The sequence below is a fragment of the Ranitomeya variabilis genome, chromosome 2 (genome assembly GCF_051348905.1).
Source record: "Ranitomeya variabilis isolate aRanVar5 chromosome 2, aRanVar5.hap1, whole genome shotgun sequence".
Lineage (NCBI taxonomy): Eukaryota > Metazoa > Chordata > Amphibia > Anura > Dendrobatidae > Ranitomeya > Ranitomeya variabilis.
The window spans coordinates 790,666,037-790,679,672 of record NC_135233.1 but is presented as its reverse complement, the minus strand read 5'-3'; the positions used below and the strand labels follow the sequence as shown (position 1 = coordinate 790,679,672).

Sequence of the window (13,636 nt, the reverse complement as noted above, 5' to 3'; positions counted from 1 at the left end):
ACAAGTAGGTGCGAATGGACACTTACAGTGGCATGCAAAAGTTTATGCACCCCTGGTCAAAATTACTGTTATTGTAAACAGTTAACCTAGGGTAAACCTGCAAATTGAAGATAAAATGATCTCTTAAATGGCTAAAGTTAAAGGTGACACTTCCTTTGCATTTTAGGCAAAAAAATAGTCTTTTTTACATTTTAAAAATTACAAATAGGAAAATGGGCTGATGCAGAAGTTTGGGCACCATTGGAGATCTGTGTTCAGATAAGTTTGACCAAGGTTTCACACCTTAAATTAACCTGTTATGGTTATGGCTTGTTCACCATCATCGTTAGGAAAAGCCAGGTGATGCAAATGTCCCAGCTTTCTAAAAACCCAACTGCTAACCTTTTGCCCAAAAAGAAGCAGCCATGGGTTCTTCTAGGCAGCTGCCTAGCGCTCGGAAAATGATGGAGGCCCACAAAGCAGGAGTAGGCCATAGGATGGCAAGGCATTTACAAGTTGCCCTTTCCTCAGTTCTAAATGTACTGTATTTTGCAGATTATAAGATGCACCCCAAATTTTGGGGTGGAAAATGGGGAAAACAATTTTTTTTTATTTTTTACTTTTAAATCAAATGGTGGTGGACTCATAATCCGTTTTAACAGTAGCTTACCTGGGTGATGGCGGCGGTCACAAGAGGCAAGATCGCGTCTTCCATAGGCAAGTGTGGGGCGATGCTGTGGTGCCTGGGCACTCAGATGTCTGTGCTGGTGAGGGGAGTCCTCTTTCCAATTCAGTACCCTGCGGTGGGCCTCGGGAAGATGGCCGCCAGAGGTGGCACATGCGCCAATGGAGATCTAGTTTCCTGATGTCTCAATCTGCGCATGCGCCGCCCCGTAGGCCAGTTTCCCAAAGCCCGCTGCAGGAAACTGAATGAGAAAGGTGACTCCGCTCACCGGCACAGACATCTAAAGAGATCCCAGGCACCACAGCATTGCTCCACTTCTGCCGCCGGCCTCCTGAAGCAGCGACCCTGCCTCCTGTGATCCAGGTAAGCTCAATTCTGATTATGAGACGCATTCCCATTTTCCCCCCAAATTTGGAGGAAAAAAGGTGTCTTTATAATCCGAAAAATAATGTAATTAAGAAATGGCATTTAACAGGAACAGTGGAGGTCAAGATAAAGTCTGGAAGACCAAGCAAAATTCCAGTGAGAGCTGCATGTAGGATTGTGAGAGGCAAATCAGAACCCCCACTTGACTGCAAAAATCTTAAGACACATTGAGTAGTCTCTGGAGTTGTGGTACATTGTGCAAGTTTCTCTGAACTGTAGAACAAACATGGCCTTCATAGAAAAGTCAACGGCAGAAAACCTCTCCTGTGTCCTCACTATAAAATTAAGCATCGGAAGTATGCAAAAGAACATCTAAACAAGCCTGATTCATTTTGGAAACAAGTAATATGGAACGATGAGGTTAAAATAGAATTCTTTGGCCACAATGATCAAGGTATGTGTGGATAAAAAAGGACACAGAATTTCAGGATAATAAACACTCTGGCTAACCACTAAGCATGGGGGTGGATCACTCATGCTTTGGGGTTGTATTGCAGCCAATGGCACGGGGAACATTTCATGAGTAAAGGAAAGAATGCATTCAACGAAATTTCAACAAATTATTGATACAAACAACACTATCCGTAAAAAAGCTGCAGTTAAAAAAAGAATGGCTTATGATCCTAAACACACATCAAAATCCACAATAGACTACCTCAAAAGGTGCTAAGGTTTTATAATGGCCCTCACAGTTCCCTGATCTGAACATAATTGAAAATCTGTGGCTAGACCTCAAAATAGCAGTGCATGCAAGATGACCCAGGAATCTCACATAATTGGACGAAGTTTTCACGGAAGAATGGATGACTATCCCTCAAACAAGAATTGAAAGACTCTTGGCTGACTACAAGAAGCATTCACATGCTGTGATACTTGCAAAAGAGGGTGCTACTAGGTACTAACCATGCAGGGTACCCAAAGTGTTGCATTGGCCCATTTTCTTTTTTGTAAGTTACAAAAAGTAAAAGTTGGAAAATATATATTTGGTCTAAAAAAAAATGGAAATGTGTTTAACTTTAGGCCTTTTGGCGATCATATCATCTTCAACTAGCTTAACCACTCACGATAACAGTAATTTTAACATGCCACTGTAAATGTTTGGCCATTACAATGGTGCACCGAGCACCTGTAATTGGTCTGACCAGTCATTCTGTACTGACAGACATCCTGTAAGAGGTGAAAATAAATTCAGAAATTTGTTGGTGGACAGGTGTGAGGGCTTATTAATTGCACAGCGAGCTTAAGTTTATATTGATACGGCAGTTACTGACGGGGTTAATTTTATATTTTGATAGATCGGACATTTACAGACAGTAATATTACACTTGTATATTTTTTTTAATTTAGGGATGGGGGAGGGGGGTGAATTTACATTTTTAAAACTAGGCGACTTGATTCAGTGATTGTTTGACCACTTATACTATACTAGATGGTGGCCGGGTATTCTAGAATATGTATGTATGTATGTATGTATGTATGTATGTATGTATGTATGTATGTATGTATATAGCAGCCACATAGTATATAGCACAGGCCACGTAGTATATAGGAGCCATGTAGTATATAGCAGACAAATACTACGTGGCCTGTGCTATATACTATGTGGCTGCTATATACATACATACATATTGTAGAATACCCGATGCGTTAATACAGGCCACGCAGTATATAACACAGCCCAAACAGTATATAACACAGCCCACGCAGTATATAGCAGCCACGCAGTATATAACACAGGCTATGCAGTATATAACACAGGGCACGTAGTATATAGCACAGCCCACGCAGTATATAGCAGCCACGCAGTATATAACACAGGTGACGTAGTATATAACATAGGCCACGCAGTATATAACACAGGTCATGTAGTATATAGCACAGCCCACGCAGTATATAACAGCCCACGCAGTATATAGCAGCCACGCAGTATATAACACAGCCCACGCAGTACATAACACTGCCCACGTAGTATATAGCACAGCCCATGTAGCCATAGAATGTAAGTCCGCAAGGACAGGGTCCTCTCCCCTCTGTACCAGTCTGTCACTGTAAACTTGATTACTGTAAACGATATTTATAACCCTGTATGTAACCCCTTTCTCATGTACAGCACCATGGAATTAATGGTGCTATATAAATAAATAATAATATAGCAGCCACGCGGTACATAACACAGCGAACGCAGTATTTAGCAGTGTGGGCACCATATCCCTGTTAAAAAAAAATAATTAAAATAGAAAAATAGTTCTATACTCACCCACCGGGATCCAGCGAAGCTCTGGCGATGCCGGCGCGGCTGCCGCCATTGTCCGCTCCCAGTATGCATTGCGAAATTACCCAGTAGACTTAGCGGTCTCGCGAGACCGCTAAGTCTTCTGGGTAATTTCACAATGCATCTCTGGGAACGGAAGATGGCGGCAGGCGCGAGCGCATCGTCGGACGACGGAAGGTGAGAATAGCAGGTTTGTTTGTTTTTTTTTAACATTACATCTTTTTACTATTGATGCTGCATAGGCAGCATCAATAGTAAAAAGTTGGGGACACACAGGGTTAATAGCAGCGGTAACGGAGTGTGTTACACCACAGCATAACGTGGCCCGTTACCGCTGCCATTAACCCTGTGTGAGCAGTGACTGGAGGGGAGTATGGAGCGGGCGCCGGTCACTGACTGGACGGGAGTAGGGAGGGACTAATCGGACTGTGCCCGTCGCTGATTGGTCGCGGCAGCCATGACAGGCATCTGGCGAGACCAATCAGCGACGCGGGATTTCTGTGACGGAAGTTGCCGACAGAAAGACGGACGTACCCCTTAGACAAATATTTTATATATATATATATATATATATATATATATATATATATATATATATATATATATATATATATATATATATATATATACATACATACATACATACATACACACATACACACACACACACATACACACTGAAGATTCACAAAATTGCATTAGAGTATAAAACCATTGCGTGCTATGAAGGCCAGCCACACGCTGGTCTTCACAGGAAAACAGCCATGGCATGACAGGAACAGGGGTCTTAAATGAAAGTTGCCACAATTTTTATTTTTGTATTAATAGTTATTGAATACACATTTTTTTATACAAAATTAACTTTACTATGTTACCTGGTTTTTATAATCTTTTTCCTGCAACCACTGGGGGACTGTCATTTGTATTTGTTGGTGTGTAACAACACACTTCAAAATATGTCAGCCCCTCTACATAGTCTGTGGTCGCCGACCGCATCTCCTACACTGTAGCTGCCTCCTACTGTGATCTGGGCATGCCCCCTGCACTGTTCAGGTTACAACTGTGGGAAGAAATCAGCGGCATTTTTGTGAAGTTCAGAGTATTCTGTGGGCAACGCTTTCCCCTGTCTGTGGGGCGCATTATACTGTACGGTGCCCTATGTAGGATCATCATACTATATTGGGGGGGGGGGGGGTGAGAATCAGAACCTCTGCTATGGGGCCCCATGATTTCTATGTACACCCATGGTGCTACCCCCAAGAGCTGTGTATCTTAATGCCCATCGTGGCAATACCCCCAAGAGCAGTGTATCCAATGCCCACTACATTACACCACTGCTACCATAGAAGTAGACAAGGTGCGGTCACACATTTCTAATCACTTCACTTATATGGTTACATGGGGGTTTTTTTACGTGTGGGGACCAGAGGGGGTGGGGGGTTTATTTGTCTGCATTGGATTGGCACTTTATGTATTGATGTGATGTTACATGTATATTTTATCATGATATAGTGACTGAATAAAATTGACTTTTTGATCTTATTGGATGTCATCACTTTGCTCCCACTTCTATTGTTTACTGATGCATACTGGAGCTGGTGCAATTTGTCTGGGGGTTGACAACATGTTTTGTCACCATCCCGGTCTATAAATATGTATGTGGGATTTCTGTTGACATTTCTAAGAAAGTAGTACAGTAGTGTAATGTGTCACACCACTCTATCCACTTCTATGGGGCAGTAAGGTAATGTGTGACCCCGATCTGTCCACTTCTATGGGAGCAGTGGTGTAATGTGTGACCCCGCTCGGTCTACTTATATGGGTGTAGTAATATAGTGGATGGAGATGGGTCACACATTATACCACTACTAAAATAGAAATGAACAGAACGGGGACACACAAGTCATGCATGTGATTAACACTTATGCTAGGATATTGATAGGATTTTTTTTTTTACGTTTTCCAACCCACTAAAAAAAAAAAAATACAAATGAAAAAAAATAAATAACTCACTTCATTGTAAATGCGCCCCCAGTCAATTTACCAGTGTCTGAATCAAGAAAGGCTAGCTTAAGGCAGCAGAGGGTAGGTAGGCCCACTTCATACTTTATTCCAACAATTTTCATAAGTTCTTGCTCCTTGAAAATGGAAAAAAAAGACAGACTTTATTAAAAAAAAAACACAAAAAAAACAAACAAACATGCAACTTTACATAAAACCTGTCCATTTATAATGACCACGGACAAGATAAAGATCCCCAATTCACACCAGGACTACAAGATACCAGGTACATTCAGCTGCATCACTTCTAATGTGGTGTACCTAATTATTTGTACTAAATGTCCAACTGGGGGTCTGTATGTGGGGGAGACAGGGCAGAAACTGAGAACAAGGATGAACTCTCATCGCCATACAATAAAAGAAAAAAGAATGGATATACCTGTGGCAATACATTTCTGTCTCCCAAATCATAGCATTATGGACATGAAATTACTTGTATTGAAAAGTAACTTCAAAACTCAGAGAGACAGGAGAGTCTGGGAATATAAACTGATGACGACCTTTGACACTCTAAATGCAGGAATGAATGTGTCACACGGATTTATGTCTTTTTACATCAACTAATGAACTTGCCCCTCAGACCATGTGGGGTCATCACAACAGAACGAGACCCTAATCACAGGACAATAAAACAATCCTTATCTAAGAATTGGCCCAATATTTATGGACGTAACTGTTTATCACCCATGGTAATTCTGCTTCATGTCACCTAGCTTATCCATGGTTTTTTTTTCCCCTCTTTTTTTTTTTTTTCTCTATACTATGTTGTGCATAAATATGTGATTCTTCAGAATTTGTTTTAGTCTTTGCCTGATGAAGAGACGTATGTAGTCTCGAAAGCTTGCAATTTGTTACCATCTTTTCAGTTAGCCATTAAAAGGTATAAACCACTGAGGACTCTCAATTCTAAATATTTTTCTATCTACTGGCTAACACGGTACCAAGATATATTTCTTTCCTGTGCTTAGGGTAAAATTCCTCTCATTTAATATACTTGTGGAGAGACCAGATACTAGGAGACAGACACTGTAAAATAATTAAAAAAAAAAACGATGGCTCCATCTTCTCCTTGGATGCTAGACAACTAAATTTAGTAATAAGTAAAGTAATAAGAGAGCAAAAATATAATCTGTAACAAACAGAAACCAACATGACCTGAACCCAGAGAAGAGAACATGGCCAAAGACAACATGAAGGTAACATCATAATAGCATGGGAGTCTGTATACAAAATGTGTTCAACCAGAAGGCAATTTTCTGGTAATAACAAAAATCCAGTTCTCTCAATAGCATTGAGGGACAACACCATGGGATATCCAGTATTCCAGTTCTGGGGAATACCAAAAATTACCATGCAGACTGCCTGGCAAACAGTAGTTTGCAGCACCCCACATTCCAAAATAGAATAGGAATAGGCCAAGAATAAAAACTTGAACAAGGCAAAGGTGCAATCCAAGGCGGCAGCCGAATCAACTAAGGAGAAAACGTCAGACACAACTGCCCTAGAGGAATGAATGTTAACAAGAAAGTGAGATCACCCTTGCACCTGCAGACTTCCACAGTCAGACTAAATCCACAAAAATAAAAAACATTTAAAAAAAAAGTAATTTTTGGAGGTCAGCAAACCCCTGTGCTACCCCACCATGAAACAAAAGGAGAATCATAATGGCGGAAGACCTCCTTTTCTATTTCCTAATATAGCCCTAACCAAACCAGACCAGACGGTGCAGGGAACATTATTGAAAATAGAAAGGAAAAATAATGTGCCACTTCATGAAGAGAAGAACTACCCTAGGATAAAAAAAAAAAAAGACAGCAAAGAACATACGACCACTCTGTTCATATTGGAAGGGGATCTGCAAGAGATTGAAGCAAAGCACTTATTGCAGATAGAGAAGGTGAACCTCCAGAAAGAGAGACTTCAGAAAGAACTGGAGAGCAGAAGGAAGAATTAAGTGCAGAGATTAAGTGTCAGCGCTCCAGAGAATACAGATAGAGTGGTGCACAGAGGCCAGTGTCTTTTGGAAATCCAGACCTGCTTGGTGAAAAGGGTATGAAGTCAGAATGTTGTCAGAAAGAGAAAAAAAGTGAGTCCTACACTTAAACAGGACTAGAAAAGGACAAGATTTTAAGAGTGAAAATGTTCAATGTATTCAAAGTTCATAATGAGAGAAGTGGGACCTTCAAGTGTGGAGATAAACCACGGCAGGCAGAACCTACAGGCCATAAACATGATTTAAAATCACTGCCTCCATAGCCATGTAGAAATTGTGGTAAGGAGAGGAATAGCAGACCAAAAAAATGAAGTTGTAGTGAAGAGGAAAAGTCATGGATCGCTAGGAAACCGATAACTAGGTCAGTGCACCAGGTTCCCAAGGACAGACTGGAGCTACAAAGAATCACTGGAATGACCTCCACATTAGCCCCTGTAGAGAGTGAGGCAAGGAGGAGAAGGAAGAAGTAGCATACCTTCTGAATGGCTGTGCACTTCTACAATTTTGTAGAAGAAGTGGTATCCAAATGTTGCATGCAGTCTGCTCACTATGAAAAGAATGTCAGAAAGGACTATTTGGACACTGGATAGTGAGCCCAAGAGTGAGACAGTAACAGCAACAGAACAGGCTGTTAAACTTCATGGCATGCTGACCAAACAGAACAAAAAAAAAAATTGAGGCAAGCAGCAAACTCAGGGCTTGCATCTACAGCCTCTTTGGAGAAGATGCTCAAGCAAACCTCCCAAGGGGCTTTAGATGCAAGGTCTGATGTCAATATGTTATTTAGGACCGCCATGCCTTACTGACTTGATGGTAACCGCAGATCATGGAGGATAGTGTGCTGCTAATTAAATAAATAAATTAAAAAAAGCCTTTTCATTCACTAGGTCACGGAGACACAGCAAATCAGATAGAAGCAAGGTTTTGGTTCTGGAGAGACAAGTGACATGGAATAAACAGCAGGTGGACTGTATCACAGTAACCATATTTCTGCTGCAAAAAGGACAAAGACTCAGGATGTTACCATTCCCTGAAAAAGATGTCATCAGAGTCTGTAGTCAAGAAAGGACTACTGTGCAGTCAGTGTCATTCACTGTTCAAGTGAGGTCCTGAATGGCTAAGGCCAGCTTGGCATTCCAGATGAACTCAAGAGTCTGAATCCTTCGGAACACTTCTGACTCAGACTGGATAGGAGGTGAGGCAAAATTCCCTACAAAGAATATTGGTGTCTGAAGAGTAAGGGTACTGTCACACAGTGCCATTTTGATCGCTACGACGGTACGATTCGTGACGTTCTAGCGATATCGTTACGATATCGCAGTGTCTGACACGCAGCAGCGATCAGGGACCCTGCTGAGAATCGTACGTCGTAGCAGAACTTTCTTTCGTCGCTTGATCACCCGCTGACATCGCTGGATCGTTGTGTGTGACAGCGATCCAGCGATGTGTTCGCTTGTAACCAGGGTAAACATCGGGTAACTAAGCGCAGGGCCGCGCTTAGTAACCCGATGTTTACCGTGGTTACCAGCGTAAACGTAAAAAAAACAAACAGTACATACTTACATTCCGGTGTCTGTCCTCCGGCGTCTCAGCTTCTCTGCACTGTGAGCGCCGGCCAGCCAGAAAGCGAGCGAACGTCTGACGTCACCGCTCTGCTTTCCGGCCGGCGCTTACACAGTGCAGAGAAGCTGAGACGCCGGAGGACAGACACCGGAATGTAAGTATGTACTGTTTGTTTTTTTTACGTTTACGCTGGTAACCAGGGTAAACATCGGGTTACTAAGCGCGGCCCTGCGCTTAGTAACCCGATGTTTACCCTGGTTACCCGGGGACTTCGGCATCGCTCCAGCGCCGTGATTGCAACGTGTGACCGCAGTCTACGACGCTGGAGCGATAATCATACGATCGCTGCGACGTCACGGATCATGCCGTCGTAGCAATCAAAATGGCACTGTGTGACCGTACCCTTAGGCAGTGAACCGAGGCAAAACAGCTGACCGAACAGTAAGCATTTATCTCAGTGTAAGTAAGATAGGACTGCCTGCAATAAAAGGCTGCCTAAGTGTCTGTCCTAGAGAAGGGCAGGATACTTGAGTACTAAGGGACAAAGCAAGAAGGCGGCCCCCCAATAAGGTGGTGCCTACTGGAACCAGGATCTGAGCTGTGTCACTCAGCTGACAGAAGAGGTGCAGGCAGGAAGAAATCCTCATGCAAGGATGGGTGGTCTCTGAAGAGGGGAGGCAGGAAAAAAGAAAAGAAAAAAAAAAAGGAGGCGGCTCTTCTTCCTTTGTCTCGTGACCAAAACAGCATGCAAGATGCTTTTAGGGGTAAAGAACTCTGAAATTCCCTGAGCCAACTGGGAAGGTGAAAGGATGAGGTGAGATGAAACCGGTGGTCTATCTGCGAGAAAAGCTAAGGACTGGAGAAGATGTGCGTCCCGCTAACCAGGATACCCTGGCATGGACGTTAGTGGGTGAGGCAGAGATGGTTGAGTATAAATAGGGAGTGACATAAGAGGTAAAAATGGCCCCCAACAGAACAAGAGTAAAGTGAAAGCAGATGTGGGAAAGGGCCAAACACAAGCAGAAGTAGTATCCAGACATTAAGAACTGACCAAGGAAAGATAAAAAGGCGAGACCACAAAACTGAGGACCCCTAGAATGGAACCCTAAAGTAGAATTCAACCCTGGGAAGGGACCAGTGGGGTGGATTAGAAGGCAGAGAGAGATACTCACCTTTTCCATGTCTTTACACATCCGGACAAATCACACCTTCAGCAGCATGGCCTTGACATGATCGTCGGGACATCTGCACTCTACAGCATCAGCAGCTGTGGGAGATAGGTGGCCAGCACAACTGTGCCACCCACAGGGAGGTACACTACTGTGGACTCCCTGTGATGCTAGGAAGGAATTGTGGGACATCCACACCACTTAATAGAAAAAAATAAAGAAGGTGAACATGCAGCAGACCTGTCTGCCTCTTATGAACACACATATAAAAACAAACAAATAAAAAAATCTCACATCCAAGGAGAGGGTATGGTCCACTCGGGGGAGGCAACACTATTTCCATGTAGTGTCAGCGCCTATAACGATGGTACTGTCCCCCTCCCCCACCTATCTTATTAACATGAAATGTTGCAGTGCAGATGTGAAAGCGTACAATAATTTGGTTTTCTGATTGGAATCATGTTTCATCATAAGAAAACTTACCCTTAACTCCATTTTATGCCATGGCTGTTTCTTAGCATTGATCCTATATATTTTATTTTTTTTGGCCATTTCAACATATGCTTCATGGCCCTGACGAAAATAGTATACCTGCAGAATAATATTTACAATGAATGCAATTATAAGAGTTCACAATGAGAAAAATACACGAAAATGATACAATATGCACAAATGTCAGCACACACAGGTGATCATTATTACACACAAGAGTGGTACCTAAACTGAAATATAAGTAACCATATTTTACCCTGTCTAGTCCTGTATATATCCTTGCAGCGGTAGAGAAATTCTTATCTATACAAGCATGGTCTTCAAGTGCTCAATTAAGATTATGGACATGGGAGAGAAAACATGCTGTTGCCGAGTGGATAAAGGATCCAAAGCCAGAACCTTGTATAATAGTAGCTTTTAAATCTGCACGTTTCGAAGTACACACATTTCTTCCTCAGGACTTAACCACATAAATATGTACATGTGATGGTTAAACAGATTTATAGGGGTTGTGTTCAAATAAAGGCGCCAAGAAGACACATGACTTAACATGAAAATTAAATGCAGATACCTCGTCACCCATCTGTGGAACAAAAGGACAGCGCCTTGGCATAGTGTCAGTAATCCATACAGAAGGCAGCCAGTCTTCTAGGGTCAAGCCTTGCTCCGTTAGAGCCACGACTGGTAAATGCTGGTAAAAGACAAGAGATAAAGAAATGCTCTCTCATGGTTATATCCTACAATTACATAATATGCTCCTTCAGCCTAGAAGGCCCTGGCAAAAAGAAATATGTGATTATGTAGTGTCATAGAACTATTCCCTCCCAAACTCTATGAATAAAGACTGACCACAAAGAGAAAATTGATTTCCTCTCATTACCAACTTGGCAAAAGTGGTCAATTGCCCCACAACTTGCCTTCCTCTGGACTATTGCTGAGTATTATTCTATAAAAATGGACAAATTCCAGTGTTATTGACTTACCGTATATACTTGAGTATAAGCCGAGGCACCCAATTTTGCCACAGAAAACTGGGTAAACTTATTGACTCGAGTATAATCTGGGTATGTATTGTCCCCTCATCCCTGTCCTGATATGCATGGCTCCCTGGTCCCTGTCATTGTATGCATGGCTCCCCGGTCCCCGTCATTGTATGCATGGCTCCCTGATCCAGTCCTGGTATGCATGGCTCCTTATCCCCTATCCTACTCACCCTCCAGAGCGCCCTCGGATCATCTCGGTGGTCCAGACGCCTTCGCAGCATCTCTATGGTTCCGGCTTCCTGAAGCTCTTTCTGTGTTCAGCGATCACGTGGCGCCGCTCATTAATTAATTTATGGGAGTGGAGACGCGTGCATATTCATTACCTCAATGAGCGGTGCCACGTGATTGCACACTGGAAGCCGAACAATCGAGATGCTGCGAAGGTGCCGGGACCACAGAGATGCTGCGACAGCACGCTGGTGGGTGAGTAGGATATCTTCTGGAAGCCGGCGGCTGTCACTGTGCGCTGCTATAAGAGAAATGAATATTCATTTCTCTTTAGCAGCAGGCAGTTACAGCCGCAGACTCCGGCTTCTGCATCCTGTGACACGCTGCTCCCCCGTCGGATTTCTGGACAATTGACTCGTGTATAAGCTGGGGGGGGAATTTCAGAACAAAAAGAAGAAATGTGGTTAAAAACTCGGCTTATACACGAGTATATACGGTACATACTTTGTATGTTGCTTCCTTGTGTATTATCTTGATATTATGGCACCTAATGAGCATCATTCTTCATCTTCATGGTTTACCAAGGATAACATTACCTATGTAAAGTATTTGCCTGAGTATTATAAAGCTCAGTCCCGCATTACCAGGCACAGCCACTACAAAATGTATGGATGGCGCTGTGCCTAGTAAACAATGAAGGGCATGCAACCCCCACCCATCCTACAGTAATAGCTCAGACAAGCATGCATGTGTTCTAATTGCAGAAGCCTTTAGTGGCGGCCTCTCTGCCACAGAAACAAAAGGAATGTGTCATCAGAAAATTATCTATTTGTCATGTTAAGTATTTTTCTATTTTCTATTCACCATCTTAAGAAAAAAAGCTGAAATCTTGGCATTTTCACTGTAGACAGTAACCCTAATATTAGACTCAGCAGTCATCTCATCATTACATGCAGGAAAATAATAATACTCTACACACAGCGGATAAGACAGGATCCAACAAGAACAATAGATGGTGGTCACAGCTCAACTCATCTGCCTCCATGAAGACAATCCTACAAAATGTTATGGGGCAAAGCCCCTCCCTCTTGCTTTTCCATGAATGATCATGTGCAAGAAAAAAAAAATCATCTACTATTAAAGCACCACGTCTTTTTATTTTTATTTATTTTTTTTTTTTTAATTCACCCCTGGAGTGGTGCGGAAAATATAAGTCCCCTGTCCCGTTCTATACTCACCTTCCAGCATTTTTATCTGTTTTTGCAGCCGCTCCAGTCAGTTTGTGATCTGCCGACTACTCCAGTGTTTCATGGAGCGAGCCGTAGGTCATTAATCAATGTAAGTCCATGACAGCCTCGTTCTGGCTCTCTACAGACTTGCATTGAGAGCTTGTGACGTAGCTTCTGACTTCCTGCCATTAAGAAACTGAGCTCACAAGCTGGCTTTGCAGGACCGGAGCAAAACAAACAAACAAAAAAAAAAAAACAGTTTAGACGCTGGAGGGCGAGTATATGGTATATGACAGGGGACTTGCAGCAACACTGGAAAAAGAAACCCAGCTGGAGTGATGCTTTAAAGGGAATCTGTCAGCAGGTTTTTGCTATGTAAGCTAAGATTGCATGCTGTAGGGGATAAAACACAGACTTCCTCACTTATCAAGCTCAGTGCTTTGGTTTGCTTAGAATGACTGCTTTAGCACCAGGAGCTTATTATTGCTGTAGCTAGCTGGTGGTGTGAGCCTTGTTCCCACATGTCTCCTCCTGTGACAAGAGCCTCACAGTCTAT

The 13,636-nt window shown here is 42.7% G+C and overlaps 1 protein-coding gene across 2 annotated transcripts in view; it reads right to left on the bottom strand.

The window, feature by feature from the left end:
• The window catches only part of PHIP (PHIP subunit of CUL4-Ring ligase complex), a 225,043-nt gene that overhangs the window by 52,225 nt on the left and 159,182 nt on the right, over positions 1-13,636 (bottom strand). For both annotated transcript variants that reach the window (XM_077289845.1, XM_077289846.1), the window contains exons 24-26: positions 11,212-11,331; positions 10,632-10,739; positions 5,376-5,500 (exon numbers count right to left, since the gene is read on the bottom strand). In XM_077289845.1, the coding sequence (XP_077145960.1) occupies positions 5,376-5,500; positions 10,632-10,739; positions 11,212-11,331 (353 nt within the window). The remainder of the gene's footprint in view (positions 1-5,375; positions 5,501-10,631; positions 10,740-11,211; positions 11,332-13,636) is intronic.